This window comes from Lepisma saccharinum, chromosome 3 (assembly GCF_977018435.1).
Source record: "Lepisma saccharinum chromosome 3, izLepSacc3.1, whole genome shotgun sequence".
NCBI classification, from domain to species: domain Eukaryota; kingdom Metazoa; phylum Arthropoda; class Insecta; order Zygentoma; family Lepismatidae; genus Lepisma; species Lepisma saccharinum.
Genome location: NC_139231.1, coordinates 8779354 through 8802400, shown reverse-complemented (window position 1 = coordinate 8802400; position 23047 = coordinate 8779354). Strand labels below are relative to the sequence as shown.

Here is a 23047-nt window from a genome sequence, read left to right as displayed (position 1 = left end):
GCGAGCATCCTCCGAGTATGGTCTTGGAGTGCGGCCTTGAAGTCGTGGACTGGAAGTGAAAGTCTTTCGAATTGCACTTCGACTGCAGCGCCAAATACGATCAGTAGATAAAACTGAGTACTCGTTGTTTTCCCCACGTTTTGAACACTTGTTTTCCACCATAGAAATCACGTCGCATTTTCAAATGTTCGTACACATACATTTCCACATATTAGAAGCACTTTAACCAACAACTTGCTGACCCATAACGTATATTTAACCTGTGTTGCTGGCTTTCTATCTCCGCGATTTTAAACAAACGAACAACGAGTGACCGAGGCAGCTTCCATCTGCACTGCGAGCTATGCACTTGCGTACTCCTGTTCTTGGCGCTTTCGAACTGTATTTGGTGACGTCACTTCCGTCAAAACCATGCTTCAAGTACGTACTTCGTACCTTTCGGACAGAGCCACACACACACACACAAAACATCAAACATTTAATGCACTTGTAAATAATAAGGATTTTCATTTTCAGCTAATCATATTTGTCACGCACACATCTCATTGCTTTGCATAAATACCTAAATATTAATGAACTGAACACGAATGCAGTGAATGTCATCTCTACTATTTTTCTTTAAATCGAGGAATGAAGAAGAACAGCCAACACTCGGAAACCACAGACCAAGAACTCGTCTTTGCAAACTCACAGATTATCTTCACATGGCCAAACTTTGCTCGAATTGGCTGTTCCACAGAATCCAGTCGAGGAAAGCCAGTAGCAATTAGAACATGTCCTATTCCTCCAAACCAGCCAACCAGCCAAGCAGCCAGCCAGGCAGCTATCACATCCGGGCAGGTAGCTAGTTCAGCGCCAACTAACTGGAAATCCAGTTCACTGTGATTCGGCCTTAAGTATAATAAAAATTAGGAATGGGACCGATTAATCGGTACTCTATCGGTATCGGCCGATATAGGCATATCGATGTATCGGTAAAATTACCGATTATTTTACCGATTCGATATATCGATAAATATATGATAATTTAATGCAAAATTCTACCATTTTGTTGTAATTTTTATGGATAATCTCCGTGCCCTACTTTCTAAAAAGTAAATGTCTAAATATGCAACTCCTTTTGCACTGCAGTCACCTTGAAGCACACACATATTAAGGAGGTCAATGAACCTTTCAGGTTCTTCAAGGACCATTTCTAATTTTATATCGGATCGGTAGAATATCGGTTATCGGTATCGGTAAATTTTATATCGGTACTTTATCGGTGTCAGCCAAAATTTCATATCGGCCCATACCTAATAAAAATTAATTTCATTACAGATTTATTTCGGTGTGCATATGTCCGGACCCCCCCCCCCCCCCCACCCGAAAGGCTTATTAAGTACGAAAATTAAATAATGAAAATATACTAGTTTAGCATTTATTGTATAATTTCCTCTGAACTTATTGGAAGACAAGGATTATATTGGGATCATAGAGCTTTGAAGAACGGAAAGGTCGTACTTGGGGGGATCCGGACCCCCCACCCCCACCCCACCCGAAAGACTTATTATATGATAATTAAATAATGAAAATATACTCGTTTAGCATTTGTATAATTTCCTCTGAACTTATTGGAGAGCAAGGATTATATTGCGATTAAAGGGGTTTTAAGGACACGATGTACGTATTTAGGGGGGGGGGGGAGGGCAGAAAGATTTACCAAGTACTAAAATTAAGTAATGAAAATATTAGCATTTGTTGAATAATCGTTGGTTATTAATTTTCTCTGACCTTTTTAGAAGGCAAGGATTATATTTGGATCATACTGCTTTGAATGACATTACAAAGATGATTTATGTACAGTATTACTCAAAATAGTGGCCGCGGTGGCTCAGTCGGTAACGCGTCTGACTACCATGCTCAAGGTCCCGGGTTCGATCCCCGGCCGGTTCAAATCCGGGAACTTTTCTAACGTTGGAAGCGGCCCCGGCGCCCACCCAGCGTCGAATAACATGGGTACCTGGGGGAAACCCTGGGGGGTAAAGGCGGTCAGGGGCGTGATGCTGATCACATCACCCCCACTCACGACCGGATCAAGAAAGTGTGGGGCGTTACCCCCACACCCCCTATACGCCTTCATGGCGTGGTGCTATGCACAGGGGAGCACTTTACCTTTTTTTTTATTACTCAAAATAATGTGCATAAAATTTTAATCACAAACTTACTTTTCTCCAACTACGTGGGTCGTTCAATATATAAGTTTCCGTATGCTGTCATTTTTTTTATTTTTAAGATACATTAGAAAACTATACATACATGTGTAGGAGGACCCTTCCTCACTTCTCCACATAATCCCCATACAGATTCAGGCATTTGTCCCACCGTTGCACCAATTTGTCCATACCCTTTGCAAGAAAATCAGGGCTCTGGCTATTGAGCACTATTCTCACATTACGCTTCACTTCTTCATCTGTTTCGAAACGGTAACCTTGCAATTCAGACTTTAACACCGGAAAAAGATGGAAATCACTCGGTGCTAAATCGGGGCTGTATGGAGGGTGGGGCAGCCGTTCTCGCCCAATTCTTCAATTTTGTGTTGTGTTTGCACTGCTGAGTGGGGGCGAGCGTCATCCTAAAGAAGAATGATACCAGCTGACAGGAGACCTGGTCGCTTATCTCGAATTGCGTTTTTCAGTTTATCCAATGTTTGACAATAACGGTCAGCATTAATTGTTCTTCCTCGTTCCAAAAAGTCCATAAGCAGAACGCTCTTAGCATCCATGCTTCTGAACTTCTTATGACGCGAGCCCGCGTTTTCCGAACAAGCATTTACTTTTCGCCCTTGAGCGCATGCGACTTCACGTCTGATAACGAATCCATTGTTGTTCCTTGTAGACGAAGGATGGCGCTTGTCAACCATGTGCTTCTTTTTAATGGCATTGCTTTATACAATATTTTATAGCACAGGGAAACTTATATATTGAACGTCCCTAGTACATTTATCATCATTTTTTTTATTCGATAAGTATTCAATTATTCATCTATTTGACATTAATTTCATTGCCAGGGCACTTGTTTTTAGGTAAATTATTCCGATCTTAACTACAGGTAAGCTACATAATTAATATCTCTATTCTTATAGTCTTCTTACTTAATCGTGTAATAATAATATAATATTAATTTATGTATTGTAATTAGTATTAATTTGATTTAATATAATTATTTTAATTTAAACATTATTATTATTATTCCTGAGACACTTGGTTTGGACCCCCCGAACCATATTTCTAGATACGTGCCTGACGCACACATGAATGTTGCTAGGTGGGAACTTGAAAGAGCCTCCCTCACCCCGTTTCCTTATCCTGGTTCTTCTCTAGCTACAGGTCCTGGATCCAGTCTGGTCATGGGTGTTTGCATCCCCGTCCCCTTTCATCTGATTGTCAATTATCTCATACTGGCAGTTAACCTAATGAGGCAGAGTAACAAAGTAAAAATGAGCAGAATAGAAATCAACACCATGGACCATGATCTTCATTAAATTACTTTATTATTGAAAATTTTTGTATGCTTTTGTTTCAAAAAATCTTATGAAGTGAAATACCGGTATGTACATTGCAAATGTTACACAATCATCATATTTTTGTAATGAAAAAATGATCATGATAAAATACAAGTTACCTTGGACCCAGAAAATGAGAAGACCAAGTGGATATTTATCTTCAGCTGAAGCTCCGAGCTACATCGACTACAGGCTGCAATTTCCACCATTTATGTTCACCCTATTGCCTTCTGTAGTATATATAGAAACACAAATCCCAGGTAACATCAATGAATAATTAGATTTACCAAAAGAATAGTTTTCATAGTTTGCCGCTAATAAATGTCAACAATAAGTTAATTTTTCTACCCACCTCCTTTCCAAGAAAGAAAGGAAAAAAATAATTGTTTCCACAAGAGATTCGAACCTGTGATCTTTAGACAACTGGGACAGCTTGTTACCGCAGTTTCCCACTTTCTTAATCAAATAAGCTGAGTTGACATTTTATCTGAAGAGTTGTTAGCAATTTTGTAAACTCTACATGTCTCACTAGTTTATTTTGCAAGCTGGAACGGGTTTTAAGGTCTGTCTCAGAACTAGAATTCTGTGGAAACTTATTCTCACCCATCTACTCTACTCTAATGTGGCGTATCTCATGTGTTGTAAATGTGAAGTGTCACTGATATATATGTTTCAAACAATTTCTCATTACTGAGCGTTAGTTCTAGAATTAGCCACAGCCACCATACATTTACATTCTGGATATGAAATACAGAATACTATTATATCTTTCTATGCTTACAGAGCCTTTTGGATTGCCAATCATCTTGTTCTTTAGTGGACCAATCTGTCTGATCATTGCCTGCAATGCAATTCTCTTTGCTCTGACAGCCAGGAACTACACCAAGATCAAAGCTGAGATTGGAAGAATGACGGACGACCTTTCTGATAGCCGAAAGAGCAGGTTTAAATCTGACAAAAACAGGTAAATAATTGTTTTTCTTTGTTATATTCCAATTTGATTGTATTTACGTCACTTTTCTACCTCTTGGGGAATCGCCGAAGAAGGATGAAATGGTGAACTAGACAATAGCACATACAATATGACATTAGCACATACAATATGACATCATCCTTATCTTCAGCTTATGTTATTGTTGAAAAAAAACGGGTCTAGACTGGGTTACAATTTCTATAGTCTGTAGGAACTAGCCAGGTGGTGCTCGTTCGGCGGCGCAGATCGTATGCGCAGTTGTCCGTGGATGCATTACGATATCGCTGAGAAGCTCGGCACGAAAAAAGCTGGATCTTTATGCGAATATCGAGATATTTGACAACGAATATCTTCTATAATATAGTAGCAAGGGAAAAGTTACAACTTTTACTGTTAGGATTCATCCTTTCTAATCAATTTATCACAAAATTGATTCAAATACGTCCAATAGTTTTCGAAAAATCGTCTTCCGAAGGAACTCCTATTTTGTTCTCTCCGCGTTGCCCATGATACGGAGTGTTAAGCGCGTTGGGGTTATTTTTGCTGGATGTTTTCAAAGGACATTCTTTTGTACTTGTCATCTGAAATCATGCCTAAATGCTATGGAAAGCTGTGAAAACTATTATCAGAAAACTAAAGGAAGAGATATAAAATATCACAACTTTCCCGTCGAAAATTGCGTAAGTAAACGAATAGACAACATTAATATAAAAACTACTTTAAATATATTACATCTTAATTTTCTTATATATTTTAGCACAAACTCATTATTTTCAGAAGATTGTTTACACAGACACCTCACGCCCTCATCCTCACTAACAATACAGTGTGTCCGAGAAAAAATATACCAATAAAGAATTTAAATAACTCAACAACCGTTAACGACAGAAATGTCAAATAACGTTTATTTGGAAGAGAAAATCATAGATTTTTTTTTAACCAAAGAACAAGAAAAAAATTTCACCTTGGTAGATCTCAATGTGTGCTCCTTTGGTGGTGCGACAAACATCAAGGCGGTACTCAACTCCATCCAAGTATTAGTAGTGTGATTGATACTATTATAAACCCGAGAAATGATGAGCCCCCTCAGGCAGATTTGGCTACACTTAAAACTAGCTCAAGAAGAGCATATGAGCTTATTGCTCAAGTGTGGTACTCTGTCTAATCCAAGATTTTTGTAAAAATGCCCTCGGGAATTTCCTGTGAAATGATGACCCCCCCTCAGATTGATTTGCCTACACTTACAAAAGCTGCATCTGCCAGATTTTTGTCCATAAGCTTGTCAAAAATATGCCCTTCTTGATATTGTTTTTGCTATACTTAAAATTAAGCCACCCTTACCCACACCCACCCACATCTACACCCACACATACCCCCCTCACACACACACACACATACACACACACACACATGTAATGCAATAGCTATTGCATCATGCTGTGCAACAAATTATTATCCAATATTATGCAACAAATTATGATGCAATAGCTCTTGCATCATGCTGTGCAACAAATTATTATCCAATATTATGCAACAAATTATTAGGCATGTATTGTTTTCTAATTGCTTAATTATGACATAATATGATGATGTGTTATATTCTGATTGGTTTATTGTTTCAGAAGTTTTAATCCGTGCTTAGGGTATATAAAGAGATTTTGCATTACATATCAGCCAGTATTGTGAGAGTGGCTGAGGAGTACAGATGTGTTGTTACAGTGCTTTTCATACTACAGGCCTGTTTGGTTTAATATATAACATTTCTTATTATTCATATTAAATATATTTCTGGTATATTGAACAAAAGGGCTTATATTTTGTATAAAAAATCTGATATTTGTTACATCCAGCTTGTTTGTTGTAATCCACTCATATTTAGAGTCAGGCTTATATCTGTCCCAGCCTGTTATACAAAACTCAATACATAACACAGTGTTAGGTCATTGCCTTTCTAGGACATGCATGTCTGTGCAGGTATTTGTGCTAGGTCAGTGTAGATCAATATTTATTCTCTTTTTCCACTTGTAGGCTATTAGCTTTACAACCTGTCATAGTAAGCATAGAGTTTTGATTTTGATGAAATTTTATATAATAAACCGAGGATAAAAATTAATAATAATATTAATAATAATTAATAACATTAACATTAAATATATACAAGAAATATACAAAGCACACTGCTGAACCCAACTGATATTTTTTATTAAGTATAAAGTTTTGATTTGGACCCCAGGAAATCTTATATAATAAACCAACAATAAAAAATGCCAAATCAAAAATATTGTAATCAATGCAATAAGAATATATCCAGCCCCAATTGGGCCAGGCACCAAAGGAATTGTGTTCTAGGCAAATGCAGAACTCCCACTAAAATATGCCCTAAATGCCATAGAAAATATAGCATGGAATACTTCACTTATAAACATAAGGGTACTTGTTCTGTACAGTCATCAACATTGCCCCCACAACCATCTACATCTGGTCTGAAAAGGAAGCATGAAACACCTGTTAATGCTAGACCGGCAAAGCAACGACGCTATGCATCACCTATCCATAGCAGTTTTGCTGGCCAATTAAGGGATTACCGGTTTGTATCAGAGCCAAGATGTGGTATTAAGAATTTTTTGAACAGTATAAATCCTGATGTGCAGGCTATTCTAAATGCACAAAATGGCTCTTATAAGCTGTCCCTCAAATTGTTTACACAATATAAGAAGCCAAATGGCACAAAATTTACACAGCCCCACATAACAGAAACTGTACCGGTATATTCAAATGCAAATTCAGACAAAATAATAAGCAGTTTGATAGATCAATTGAATATTAAACACTCTGAATTTGCAGCAAAAGAGTCAGGATGGAGCCTATGCGGATCTCCACACAAGCTCTATGTTAATATTTCTGAATTCAGCCCATTACAAGGATCTACATATTTGCCATTACCTGCCAATATTAAAAACAAAAGAGCCGTGGTTAACATAGAAAATAATGATGAGAAATGCTTTTTGTGGTGTATTTTAGCTGCTTTGTTTCCAGTTTTAAGGCATCCTGAGAGAATAAGTTATTATAAACAATATGAACACAATTTTGATGAAGCAATGGAGGGTTTAGAATATCCAATATTCAGAATATTGATAAATTTGAAAAAAAAGGCCCGGGATATCAAAGGTAAACAATTATCTATTAATGTATTTATTTGTTCTACTGGCCGTGGCAATTGCTTGATAGCACCTCTCAGAATAAGTACATTTGATGAAGATTCTGCTGTTCCGATTGATCTGCTCTTAATTGAAGGGGATGATACATATCATTACACTCTGATACATAATCTTGAAGCTTTAGTCAGAAAACAACAAGGCAAATCCAATACAATATTCAAGTTGTGCCGAAGATGTTTAACTGTATTTGATGGTCAAAAAATGGTAAATGGGGTTCGTGAAAAAAATGCAAAAATTGCTAAAAACAAATTAATTGAACATTTAAAATATTGTGGCAACCATAAACCTGTTCATATGGTGATGCCAATGCCAAGTGAAAATGCCAAATTCAAAAAGTTTGAAGCCTTGTTGGAACACCCAGCATATATAGTCTGTGATTTTGAATCAAATCTCAAACCTCTTGCATTCTGTAGCCCAGACCCTGAGGAATCTTCAATTACATCATATCAATTACATGAACCTTCTAGTTTTTATTATGTGGTTGTACAGGATGGTGTTGTTAGTAAAGAAGATTTATACATGGGACCAGATGCCATCAAAAAATTTGCACATAGAATAGAAAATGAGTGCCATGACATAGCATCTAATGTCTTATTAAAATCAAAACCCATGTAGCCTTTAACAGAGAAACAGAATGAAGATTTCAACAATGCAGAAAAATGCCCGGTATGTGATTCTGAATTTTCAGATATAAATATCAAGGTACATCACCATTCCCATACAGATGGTAAATTCTTAATGGCCCTGTGTAATAGCTGTAATATTAAGATCCAGAGACCAAAATTTGTCCCTATATTTTGCCATGGTGCATCCAATTATGATTTCCATCATTTGATCAGGTACGAGGGGTTTGACAAGCAGAATTTAAATATTTTAGCTGAAATTGATGAGAAATATATTGCTATTAGCAAAATAATTAAAGTTAATGGTGTTCCTATTCACTTAAGATTTCTTGATTCATACAGAATTCTGTCTGCTAGCCTGGCTACACTGGCCACTCAATTATCTGATGATCAATTCAAAATCACATGTGCTTTGTTTCCAAATCAGGACCTGAAATTAATTAGGCGGAAGGGTGTATATCCATATGACTATGTTACAGATTTTTCTAAATTTGATGAGTGTGCTCTGCCACCACAACAAGAGTTTTACAGCAAAATCAGAGGATCTGGAATCACTGATGATGATTATCACCATGCCCAGTTGATGTGGAACAATTTAAAATGCCAGACATTTGGTGATTATCACATGGCATATTTAAAACTTGATGTGACCTTCTTAGCTGATATACTGCAGGCATTCCGAAAATCTTCCATGCAAAATTATAAACTGGATCCAATGTATTTTTACAGTGCTCCGGGCCTAGCATGGTCTGCAATGTTTTTAAACACTAGAATGCAATTGGATCTGATCCAAGATCAAGATATGTATCTGTTTATGGAGCAATGTATAAGAGGGGGCATGGTGCAATGCTCTCAGAGATATGCCAGAGCTAATAACAAATATATTCCTGATTATGATCCAGCACTGCCATCAAATTATATACTGTATGTAGATGCCAATAGCCTCTATGGTTATGCTATGATGGATAAATTGCCATATGCAGGGCTTGAGTGGGTTGAAGATTTCAATATTGAAGATCTTAAGGATTTTGATGACAGTAACTATGGCCTATTCTTAGAGGTTGATCTGACAATTCCTGATAATTTACACAATACATTTTCTGATCTGCCCCCAATTCCTGAGGTTGAGTGCTCATCTGGCTCTAAACAGAAGAAATTGATGATGACTCTGGAGCCAAAACAGGGTTATGTCATATATTACAAAAACCTCCAGTTCCTGATGAATCATGGTGTTCAAGTGACCAAAGTTGGAAAAGTTTTGAGGTTCAGGCACTCAAGATGGTTGAAGCCATATATTGATACAAACACAGAGCTTCGAACATCTGCAATGAGCCAATTTGATAAGATCTTGTTTAAATTGATGGTAAATTCAGTGTATGGCAAAACAATTGAATATGTCAGAAAACATATTGATGTTAAAATAATTACTGACCCCAGCCTGAGCAAAAAATTGATAGCAAAGCCCAACTTCAATTACAGAAGAATTTATGATGAGCATATGGCACTTTTTAATATGAAAAAAACAAAGATTTAATTTGATAAGCCTATTTATGTAGGGGCTGTGATATTGGAATTGGCCAAATTACACATGTTAAAATTCTATTATGATGTGTTGAAGCCTTTTTATAAGAATCGTGTAAAACTGATGTACATGGACACTGATAGTTTTGTTCTCGATATTCAAACAGAAGATGTTTATCAAGATATAACACAGCCTGAATTGTTTAAATATTTTGATACCAGTGAACATACAGAGATTCAACCCCACAACAAAAAGGTGCCTGGCAAGTTAAAAGATGAGACACTTGGTGATGTTATTGTGGCATTTGCTGGGTTAAGGGCCAAGATGTACAGTTTTGAAACATGTAGTGGTGCTGTTGCAAAAAAAGCCAAGGGCATTGGCAGAGTAATTGTTGACAAAGAGCTTGAAGATTATGAAGATTGTCTCAAATCATGTAGCACAATCAGAACATCAGAATCCAGAATTCAGAGTGTGGATCACTTGTTGACTAGCAATATTGTAAGAAAAGTGGCTCTCGACCCACATGATGATAAGAGATGCATTTTATCATGTGGCATACATACTCTACCATGGGGTCATTGTGATTTGAAAAATGGCAATCAATGCCCAATTACAGAGCATGATTTGAAATAAATAAACATGTCTATGAACTTATTTGGGTTCAAAAAACAGGCTATTATGGACCTGCCAACACCACAACCCTCTTCTGATATAATATCTAAACTAAGTGCTTTGTTAATTATTCATCTGAACAGCATACTTACAGATGTTGATGATGAAACAGGTAAAATATTGTACATATTTAACAATAATTTAAATCATTACCAATTACCTGTAGGTGGACAATTACAATTTATTACAACCCCTGAGGGTAATGTCAAGATTTCAATAGGGAGAAATATTTATAGAATTAAGTACTCAAACATGATTTCTGGCACTGTATATACTGTTTCTGCTGGTGACTGCTTATACATTGAGGTCCCAGGATCCTATGACAAGCTTATACCCTTTTTTATAGAATTAAGAATTAGATATTCAATAATAAATAACCACTAAAACAAAATGCCTAATGATATATTTGGCCATACAAGACATGAAGATCACAGTGATGAGATTCTGATGCTTGATGTCAGAGTCAAGAAATTAGGAAGTGATTTACAAGCTTTACAAACCACACTGAATGCCAGTTTTCAACTAGAAATTACAAATTTGCAATCACAATGCATGGACCCTCTTCTTAAAATTGATTCTGAACTCAAATTCTTGCTTCAGAAATATACTGATTTGGCCACATTGGATAATTTTCAAAGTTTAGAAGAGGCTGTAGCAGCTCTTCAAGCCAAATTTAAGACCCAGGCCACCAACTCTGAGCAATTGAAACAACAATTGGAAGAGCAAATAAATAATGTCCAGGCACAGCTCCAAACAATTGTCAAAAGCATAAAATCACAAGAAGATTTTGATCTAGTGATTTCCACTCTAAAAGAACAGATTCAATCATCACAGATACCTAATCTGGGCCCTCTAAACAATGCCATAGCCGAGGTTAAAGAAAAAATTGAGACACTTGACAATTTTATGAACAACTTGCCATCTTCTGATGCTTTGAGTGCAATAACTCGGAGTGTTGCCAATATTAAGCTGCAACTTGAAACATTTGAAGATTTTGGAAAAATTCAAAGTACCATAACCCATCTTGAGGGTACAATAGCAGCAGTGCAAAGTGATTTGACAAATGTACAAGAATCTCTAGAATCTCGCCTGCCTGGTATTGTAGATACCCTTGCCAGTGTCCAGCAACAGATCACAAAGCTTGAAAACCTCAACACTGAATCTGAGCTATCTCATTTTCATCACTTGATCGATGATATCCAAACAAAGCTTGAAATTTTACAACAATCAACACCCACTCAGGCAGATATAGCCCTGCTCCGAGATGCTATGCGTGGTGTGGTTGATGCTTCTGAATTAAATGATGTGAAATTGGCACTTGAATCTTTGCAAAATACTGTATCAAATCTGCCTACATCACAGGAACTTAAAAATATAAAGAGAGCAGTGAATCGCATATTGAAATCAGAAGATATCAAGAATATCCAGACAGAGATCAAACAACTTACTCAGACAGTGGCTACTCTACCAACTAATCAACATATTAATGAACTGCATGCCCTGTTTGAGGATATCAGAAGACAAGTCCATGATCTTACTGCTCAAAATTCAAAATTGGCAGTTGTTGAAAATTTACAGCAAATTGTAGCTAATATCAAGCAACAGCTAGGGACCATGGAATCCAATCAAGCAAATGCTTTGTCTGTTTTTGCCACCCAGCTACAAGAGATTGTGCAACAATACAAAAAACTTGTTGGGGACATAAAAATCAAGCCAGGCCATGATGATGTTGTTAGGACCATCAATGAGCACCTTGAATCTGTAACAAGTAGATTGCTTACAGCAGAAAAAGAAATAACAGGCATAATCGAGAATCCAAAACATACAGTAATTCTTGAATTGTACAGCATCCCCAACAAAGAATATGATTCACCATTTACACCAGGAGGCAAAATATATATGCTGTCCCCTGCACAATTTTATTACCAATTTTTTGTTGGGGGCACACTTAGACCAATCAAGATCAAATATTGGCTACAACCACAGGCACACCACTACCCTACCTTATCAATAACAAATGCTGATAATAAACCAAAAATCACCAGTGTAGAATTGGAGGATTTTACAGACCCCAATACATTAGAAACATCTTATGCTGAAGATGATGGCTCTCTGGAATTTCATATACAAATAGGAGACAAATTATATTTAGAAAATCCTGTAGTATCAGCTGCTGAACACCCCATAGTTGCAATATTCTTGTTTACATATTATGTCTAGACAAATTATTGTTGATGAATTACACAGACAAGCCAGACATAATTATAAGAGACTGCCAGTAGTCACAAAAGGCATAGATGATTTATGGCAGAGCGACTTGATTGAGATGGCAAGTGGACAGCTGAAAAACTTAGACAAGATCAACAAGGGCTACAAGTATCTACTCACTGTCATAGATACATTTTCAAAATTTGCCTGGGCTGTGCCACTCAAATCCAAAACTGGAACATGTGTTACAGAAGCCTTCAGGACAATCATCAATCAGAGTGGAAGATCACCGCGCTATTTGCAAACAGAGAATGGCAAAGAATTTTATAATTAAGTGTTTCAACAATTTATTAAAAGCCAGTCAATACAACATTATTCGAGTTACAGTGATCTCAAGGCCTCAATTGTAGAGAGATTCAACAAAACCCTAAAAAATCTTATGTATAAACAATTTACACTTCAAGGTAATTATAAATGGTTCAGTATTCTTCCAGAACTTCTACATAAATATAACAACTCGGTCCATTCCACAATCAACATCAAACCCTCTGAAGTAACTTCATCTGATGAGCAAAAATTGATCAGTACTGTTTATTATCCTAAATATCAGTCAACAAGAAGAAAAGCCAAATACAAGGTGGGTGATCAAGTAAGAATCAGCAAATATAAGCACTTATTCAAAAGAGGCTTTAAAAGAAACTGGAGCACTGAATTATTTACAGTGGTTCAAGTTAAACCTGGGACCCTTAACACATATATAATAAAAGACCACCGAGGAGAAATTCTCAAAGGCAGGTTCTATGAAGAAGAACTCAACAAAACTAAACAGCCTGACACATATCTCATAGAAAAAATCATCCGCAGAAAAGGCAACAAGTTATTTGTCAAATGGCTAGGACTTCCAGAACACAGCTGGATCGAGGCAAACAAAGTGATAATATGAACACCTGGGATGTTATAAAGAGGCTGCCAGAACCTGAACAGCAGAATAAGAGAAATGGCAAGTTGCTGCCTGAAAATATTAGGTGTCTTATTGTTGGGCCATCGGCTTGTGGTAAAACTACACTAATGATTGATAATTTTTTATTGGCACCCAACTGGTTAGACTGGAACAATAGGCACTTGTATGTCTTCTCTAAGAGCTTGGAACAATTAAAATATCAGCAGCTGATGAAGCTATATGATGGACTGGATATAGCCACTTTTGAACCAGATGTTAAGCCACTCCATGAATGTCTCGATAATTCTGTTGTTGTGTTTGATGACATTATACTGGATAATCAAAAGAAGGTTAGAAATTTCTTTACACAGGGCCGACACAAAAACATAGATTGTTTCTACCTGGAACAGACTTTTTCAAAAATACCGAAGCAGCTGATCCGCGACAACAGCAATTTTATATGTATGTTTCATCAAGATCATACCAACCTCAAACACATACATGATGAATATGTAGGTGGGGACTTGAGCTACAATGATTTTTCCAAGTTTTGCAGTAGGTGCTGGAACCAGGATAGTTATGGGTTTGTCACAATTGATATGACAAGAAAACCCAATAATGGCAAATACAGAAATAAAATCAACAATTTTCTAGACATTGAAACATATATAAATAACCATGAAAAGGCCAATTATTGATGATCTTAAATTAAGAGATTATCTTGTAAAAAGATTTAAGGGATGGAAATCAGAGAACCGAGGAATTTATGAACAACACAAACAAACAGAACAGCCTATTATTGATGCTATTAGTGAATTAGGTAAAAATATCAAAACTGTTACAGAGCAAAATCAAAATTTGATCACAGAGCTTGTACCTGTAGCAGCTAGGAACATATTACATTATCCAATCACCCCACTTTCTAGTATTCATACACCTAGTCCTGTTGCTCCTCGAAGAATTGAAGCTAGTCAGGATCCTATTGAATTGGGTCTTCTTGCTCAAAAATATTTAACCACACCTAAAGACAATAAAGATGAGGTGTTTGGCTTATATGCCGACACAGAGCTTGATGGTAGCATCATACATAGAATTGGCAATTTCAGCGTAACATTTATGGGGGATGATCTGATTGTATATTCAGAATCTCATCTTGGAGAAAAAGGTGCTTTTGTTAAGTATCTTGGCACACCTGGATTGTGGGAACTGATGACTAGGAAAAGGCCTGGCAGCTATACAGATCAAGATTATGAGCATTACAAAGAAATATTAATAAAATCAGATGCTCTATACCAGAACAATGATCCCACACAAAAAAGAGTCAAGTCTAACAGTGGAGCAAAATACAACAATTTAATCAAGCCCATATGGTCACAGATCAAGACTGGCAGTGGAATCAAACATTACAACACCCTGCCCAAAGAATTTGTGTGGGTTGATGATGTCAGGAAACTTGTAGATAGGTTATTGGTGATAGCTGGGGAGGAAAATGCTGGCAACCACAATTTTTACAATGAAAAGGTTGGAATTATGGACATGATAAGCACTAAATTGTCTAATTTTATAGTGAATGACACTAAGGGGATTGGATATCTTATAAAAATTATTAATACTCTACCACCTAAATTTTGGAATATTTCTGAGGGTCGGGGGCTGGTTAATGACATTATAAACAAGCTGCCATTTGAACTACACATTCCAGGCTATCAGTATTGTGGTCCAGGCACAAAATTGGACCATAGATTAAACAGAGGTGATCCTGGTGTTAATCCCCTAGATGCTGCTTGTAGAGACCATGACATAGCATACAACACACATTCGGATCTTGACAAGAGACATGTTGCAGACAAGAAATTAGAAGAGGCTGCATTTGGTAGATTTGTAAGCAAAGATGCTTCTTTAAGTGAAAGAATAGCAGTATTGGGAACCACCATAGCTATGAACACCAAACAAAAACTGGGGTGGGGTTTGTGAATATATATACAGGGTGTCATTTAAATGGCGCCCACGGACCACTGATTCGTATAGAGGACATCAAAACAAACATCTTTTCTCAGTAAAATTTTTCTCGTTGGTGCGTCGATTCGACGCTACAACCGTTCAAAAAAGACCGTTTTGCCGCCTGGATGCTGGCAACCCAACACAACTTATGATCGTATCTGTGACGTCATTTCCTGCGGCGAAACAACGCACGGCAGTGTTGCAAGGAACACACAAATTTTGTGAAAAATGACAAAGTACCAACCACATTTTTAGCTGTAAAACGAAGCGAGAAACGCGTCCAAAAGATCGAACATCGTAGCCTACCAGCCAGAAGATCAGCAGTCATCTCAGGGGAAGGGGGAAGTGAACCAACGATATGAGAAATGGTAAAAACGTATTCAAAATGAAGTGTTAATTTCGGATTTTGTCTCAGCCTACATGTCAAATATCAACAACAATAAATTTTATTGGACTTACAGTCTGCATGTGGCTGTTTACGCCCAGCTACATGTCAATTATATTTGCAAATCTCGTTGCAAGGTTGATATCTACAGGTTTGTGTCCAGATGACTTGTGATACTTTTGTGCTGATAACGGAAGTATCCGAGGTTCACGTTACGTTACGTTACGTCTAAAACACGTACAACCACAGTAACAATCTAATGATGAATCAGTAGCGAATATACTGCCCTGTTCACAGTTTGCAAACTATTACATGTGTATCCGGTGCATAGATACACAGTCGTCGGAGAGCTTGTATTACTACTACTTATATCCCTGTATTTTCACCCATTTTTGTCACTTGCCTCATAATGCCCTGAATATACTTTACATTATGTGTTACTTACTTTTGGAATTTTGAGTTCTTTCATTTCTATCTTGTCATCTGTTCAGTGTGTCACAGACAACTAGTATCAGAAGGACGAAGTGGATAGACTAAATTCTAGATGCCAACTTGGTAACTAGATTTGCAAATATTTGACATGTAAGTTGAGACAAGATTCGATATGACCACTTCCACTCGAATTCTATTTTCTTTCTACTATTTTTCGTATAGTTTGTTTACTTCCTGTTAGGTTACAGAACGTGTTTTCTCGTTTTGTTTCACGGTACATAATTTGGCTGATTTAAGCTATGTGATTTTTCACAGAATATGTGTGTTCCTCGCAACCCTGGAACGCATCGCTTCACGACGGGATATGACGTCACAAATGCAATCAAATGTTGTGTGTGGTTGCCAGTATTCAGGCGGCAAAACGAGCTTTTTTGAACGACTGTAGCGCCGAAACTATCCGCCAACGAGAAAAATGTTACTGAGAAAAGTTGTTTGTTTTGATGTCCTCTACACGTTTCCGTGGTCCGTGGGCGCCATTAAAATGACACCCTGTATAATAAACCTACAATGAAGGCCAAGGGTGTTATGTATCAAATACCTTATGCAGGTCTTAAATCTCTTAAAACTATTGATAGTCTTTTAACCAAAAAGCAGCGCAAGAAAAAAAGCTCTTGTCTTGCCAAGGGCCATGGTATGAAATTGTTGCTTAGTACCCCCCAATTAAAAAAAATTACAACAATCTAGAAAAAAATCACATGTGGGTGGCTTCATATTTACTATCCCGGCCATCTTAGCAGCACTTGGGGCTGTGGGGAGCTTGGCTGGGGGATCAGCTGCCATAGCAAAAACAGTAATAGATGCCAAGAAGAATAAGGCAGAATTAGATGAATTGAAGCGCCATAACCTGGCCATGGAGAAACAAGGCAAAGGTGTTAAGAGAGCCATGAATAAGTTTAAAAAAAACAAGAGCCGCTTACAAACCAAGATATTGAAGCTTTAATCAAGCCACTGGGCATCAAACATTTTAGAGGTGTGTACATGTCTGATTCTTTACCAGAACAACCACTCAACAAAGAGTGTGGCATTGTTAATTTGGATAAGCACAAAAATCAGGGCACTCACTGGATCTGTTATCTTAAATATTTAAAAAATGAGGCATTTGTGTTTGATTCATTTGGAGGTGTTCCACCTGAAAATTTAGTAAAATATCTAAAATCAGCTAATCTTTATTACAATAATGCCCGTGTTCAAAACTTCAAAGATGTTAATTGTGGACATTTGTGTTTATCTGTTCTTAGATATATGTCTCAAATAAATAAACCATCAATTGAAGATTTTCAAAAAGCCTTGTGGTATTTAAAACATCATGGGGGTATTCCATCTCACCAGCCAAAAATTCAATATTGAAACTCAGATTACATGATGACATAGTGTATCCCAAAACAATAGCTCTCAGAGCATTTTATGGCATGTACTTGATCCCTAATATTACACACCACAACAACACAATTGCAGTAGGGGATCAAAAAATTGTTATCACTCCAGGGCAGTATAATCTATCTACTCTAAATGCTCAATTACCCAGAGGTATAGTATTAACTCAAAATTCTGTCACTAGAGTAGAGATTGTATCTGCTACAGAAACAGTGGATCTGGGTACTATAGGAGAGCTGTTAGGATTTGAGAACAACACAAAACTTGAACCAGCCATCAAACACACTGCTATTAATATACCTAAATTCTTAGCCATAGAGACTCTAAATATTCACTGTAATGTGGCCGAGGGTATGATCACCAAATCAAATGGCATCATTGCAACATTCAAACCTAATTCTGAATTTATGGAGCCAATCATCTACACTCCATCACCAACATTATATTTTCCTGTGTGCCATAATAGAATAGATTACATTGAGTTGATGGTCACTAATGAAAAAGAAGAATTAGTTGATTTTGCTGGAGCCACAACAACTGCAATCATAGAAATTAATATTTAAATAAAAATACATACAAAAAAAATGGAAAATATTAAGAGTTATGAGCTACAATCATTCCTCCCAAACAGGAGGACATTTGCAAATTTAAATCAACCCAACACAGAGATTGAGGTTGATCTTGATGTAGGGGATGGCTTTATACACCCCCACAGAGCAGATCTATACATCAAATTTGATGTTGTAAAGCTCGATGGTACAGATTATCCGGCAAATTCAAATATAAGATTGGTGGACAATTTTGTGCCACATCTGTTCTCTGAAATTGAGATCAGAAAGCATGGTGTTGTTATAAACAGAGTAGATTATCCCGGCATTACCTCCACAGCTTTGGCCACACTAAAATTATCCAAAACCGAGGCTTCTTACTACAAAATAGGTGGATTTGAGGCTGGTGATAAAATTATATCTAAGAGCCACACTGTACTGTTCCCCATGCGCCTGTTGCCAGGATTCTTCTCAGATTACAAAGATATTATGTGGAAGGGTGGTTTAAGAATCACATTTAGAAGAGCTGCAAATGATAATAATGCTTTGATGAGGTACAGCACATTAAACTCTACAGGGGAAGCTCTGCCTAATACCCTACCTGATGAGGGCAAGTGCCTTATTCAGACTATGGAGCTAAGAATCCCGGTTGTTGAGTATGAAGCCAGTTATGCTCTTAAATACAAAGCAGATATAATAAAAAATCCAAAAGTATTTTTACAATTTTATACATATCAATGTGTACAGAAACCTGCCACTGGTACTAATTATGAGTTTGATGCTACAAATTCATTCTCCAGTATACAATATGACATGCCGGATTTTGTGGTGGTACTGTTTCAGACTGGAAGACACAATAATCAGAAAAAAAATTCAAGTAAATTTGATAGCTGCAACATCAAGAACATATATCTTAAAAATGGCAGAAATGAGGTATTTCCTAGAGAAAATTATAATTTAGACATGTCCAAGGATGATTTCCTTAAATTATATGAAGCATTTACAGCATACAAAAGGGTCACTACTGGCAATACTGACATGTATTACACACCAGATGAATTCAAAGCACAGAGACCCATGTTTGTCATCAACACTTCAAAAAGAAAACAAGTTGTGGTTAATGACAGGACAAACATTAAAATTATCTGTGAATTCCACGATACACTCCCCGTTGACACCATATGTAGTGTTATTCTTATAGGTGAAAAATCATATGTTTATGATGTAAGAAATGAGAGAGTCACAGAGCAATTCTAGAGGGCCTCTGCATATTACCGGACCGGAAGTAAATATGTGTGGGTGTAGATGTGGGTGGGTGTGGGTAAGGGTGGCTTAATTTTAAGTATAGCAAAAACAATATCAAGAAGGGCATATTTTTGACAAGCTTATGGACAAAAATCTGGCAGATGCAGCTTTTGTAAGTGTAGGCAAATCAATCTGAGGGGGGTCATCATTTCACAGGAAATTCCCGAGGGCATTTTTACAAAAATCTTGGATTAGACAGAGTACCACACTTGAGCAATAAGCTCATATGCTCATCTTGAGCTAGTTTTAAGTGTAGCCAAATCTGCCTGAGGGGGCTCATCATTTCTCGGGTTTATAATAGTATCAATCACACTACTAGTATTCTTCAACATTTGATGAGTGACGGAGCCACATGCATCGATAATTCTTTCACTGAGATCATTGACGTCTTGCACAGGTGTTTGGTAAATCATAGTCTTCACATAACCCCAAAGGAAAAAGTCCAAAGGAGTCAACTCTGGTGACCGTGGTGGCCATTTAATGGGTCCACCCCTCCCAATCCAATTACCAGCGAAATTGTTATTAAGGAAGTTAGTAACACAACGGGCATAATGTGGGGGGCCCCCATCCTGCTGAAAATGTACCCATGAGGTATACGACGTACAGCATACTGTTGCAACATTTGCAGGTAACTTGCACCTGTAACTGTAGTTTCCTCAAAGAAAAAGGGCCCAATTACGGAATCTCGTGTCAAACCACACCACACATTCAACTTGGGGCTGTCGCGTTCATGTTCTACAACTGTATGGGGATTCTGCTCACCCCATATTCTACAGTTATGCCTATGCACTTTTCCGGAAATGTGGAAGGTAGCCTCATCTGAAAATGTTACGCGTGTCAGGAATTCATTGTCATCATCAATGCGTGATAGCACTTCAGTAGCATAATCAAACCTAGCGGGTTTATCACTGCACTTTAGTTTTTGAACAAGCTGTAACTTGTAGGCTCTAAGCCTTAACCTTTTATGTACGATATCATGCACAGTAGAACGTGGAATTTGAAGTTCAGAACTAGCACGTCTCACAGATTTACGCGGGCTTCTCTGGAAAGCTTCCTGAACTGCAACCACTTTATCCTCGCTCACACGCTTCCGACCACTACCTTTCTTCCTCAACAAAGACCCTGTTTCCAGCAATTGTTTATGCCATTTAACATTGTAATGACGTTCTGTTGCTTCCTGTCCATATTATTGCCGGAATCTTCTTTGTACCGTTACAGGAGACTTCAATTCTGCAAACCAAAAGCAGCACTCAACTTTCTGACGAACAGTAAACGGCGCCATTGTACAGACTACTCACGAACAAAGCCGCGCATGCGCTTAATTATGTTACGATTTTTTCCATTCTGGTAGTAAAAAAATTCCTTTCTTCCCTCTTCCAAATAAACGTTATTTGACATTTCTATCGTTAACGATTGTTGAGTTATTTAAATACTTTATTGGTATATTTTTTCTCGGACTATTTTATTATAGAATTGTTCTTTCACATATTTTTAAAATTGAGAAACCTGTTGATGTATACGTCTTGCACGGTACTTGTACTAAAACAAGTCATAACGATTAACGACAATTTATTTGGATTGGATTTCGAAGTTTTAGTAACAGCTTCAAATTCCTTTTTCATGCGTATTATACACTTGCATATGCTAATTATGATTGATCCATAGGCATGCGCACGGGGGTCAAGTGGGGGCAGTTGCCCACCCAAGAATCTTTTCACAGTTATTAAAAAATATGATGCTCATTAAAAAAAATAAGTATGTTCAAGCCGGAGAATATTCCAAGCAACTTCCGATGGGAGGAATGTGCATTATTTCCTAACATATCCAACTTCGTTCTCTAGCATCTATTTTGATTTTAATATTCCCGCACTATTCGTTAGTTGTGTTGCATCCATGAGTTTGCAGAATAACTTACCAATGCATTGAAAATCAGTAGCGGCGATTGGATGGGAAAAGTGGAGAGGGGGCAAGGACAGTTTACTTTGTCTTTGTAGACAAAGCTTAGCATGAAGATGCTATAGTGCGGGCGCAAATGTGTGGGGGCAACTACCCCTCACGCTCCCTTAATTTCCACCACTGTTAGAAATTAATAAATTATGTGTAGTTGTTTTGAGTCTGCTGTACGAAACCATATTTACATGTAAAATAGTATCTGAACCACAGGAGGGGTCAAAGAACGTTGGTGCCACAAAGTTTGAATTCTTCTAATACATTGATTTTCGGAGGGTCCGGACACTATATACGCCTCTATTCCATACTCATGAATGCAATAAAACAGTGATATGAAATTAGGTTTATCTTTCTCCGATTGAACTTTCATCAGGGCTTTTGCCCCCCCTCCCCTAATCAGAGGATCTGCACACGCCTATGGACTGATCACATCACCCCCATCTTCGGCCGTGATCAAGAAAGTGTTGAGCTGTAACTACCCCCCTCCTCTATATGCCTTCATGGCGTGGTGCAAAGTACAGGGGGGCACTTTATTTTTTTTTAAAAAAATACAAATTCGGAGGGAAAGTTTTTTTAAGCCTCTTTTTTGTTTTGTACTGCCAACTGCCATACATAACAATATACATTGCAAAAAACATGTTTTCTTTTGATTTTTGTTTCATTCTAGTTTTTTAAAGTACCTTACGTGTTTTTACGTACTTTACGCCTTTTAAGCGTAATTTACGTGTCATGTAGAAAAAATATTTTTTACGCGTAATTGCACAACCCTGCTCCTCACCCTCGCCATATATGATTTCAGTTATGTCAGATGGCCAGCTACATTTTTATAAACTTGCCGCATTAAATCGATTTTACTTCGCAGTTCATTTTTTCGAACAGGGATAAGTTTTAAATTTTAATAGCTTATTAATTTACGCTGGGCTCTTGCGTTGCTCAATATTTAGCGCTCTCTCCTTTAGCAAGAGGAGTCCCGTTTTCGCTCCTCGGCGGTAACTCGCAGCGTCGGGACGACAATTGGGGAGCAAGAACGTATTTAGGGGGTCCAGGGGGTCCGGACTACCCCCCGAAAGATTTATCAAGTACTAAAATTAAATAATGAAAAATGTATTCGTTTAGCCGTTGTTATATAATTTCCTCTGAACTTATTGGAAGACAAGAATTATATTGGAATCATACGGCTTTGAAGAACGGAAAAGACGTATTTTAGAAGGTTCGGATCCTCCTCTCCCCATCCGAAAGACTTACTAAGTATGAAAATTAAATAATGAAAATATACTCGTTTAGCATTTGTT

General features: G+C 37.3%; 1 protein-coding gene across 1 annotated transcript in view; it reads left to right on the top strand.

The window, feature by feature from the left end:
* The window catches only part of LOC145984910 (G-protein coupled receptor Mth-like), a 110346-nt gene that overhangs the window by 75514 nt on the left and 11785 nt on the right, over positions 1–23047 (top strand). The window contains exon 4 of the mRNA XM_083118298.1: positions 4328–4508. Within this exon, the coding sequence (XP_082974424.1) occupies positions 4328–4508 (181 nt within the window). The remainder of the gene's footprint in view (positions 1–4327; positions 4509–23047) is intronic.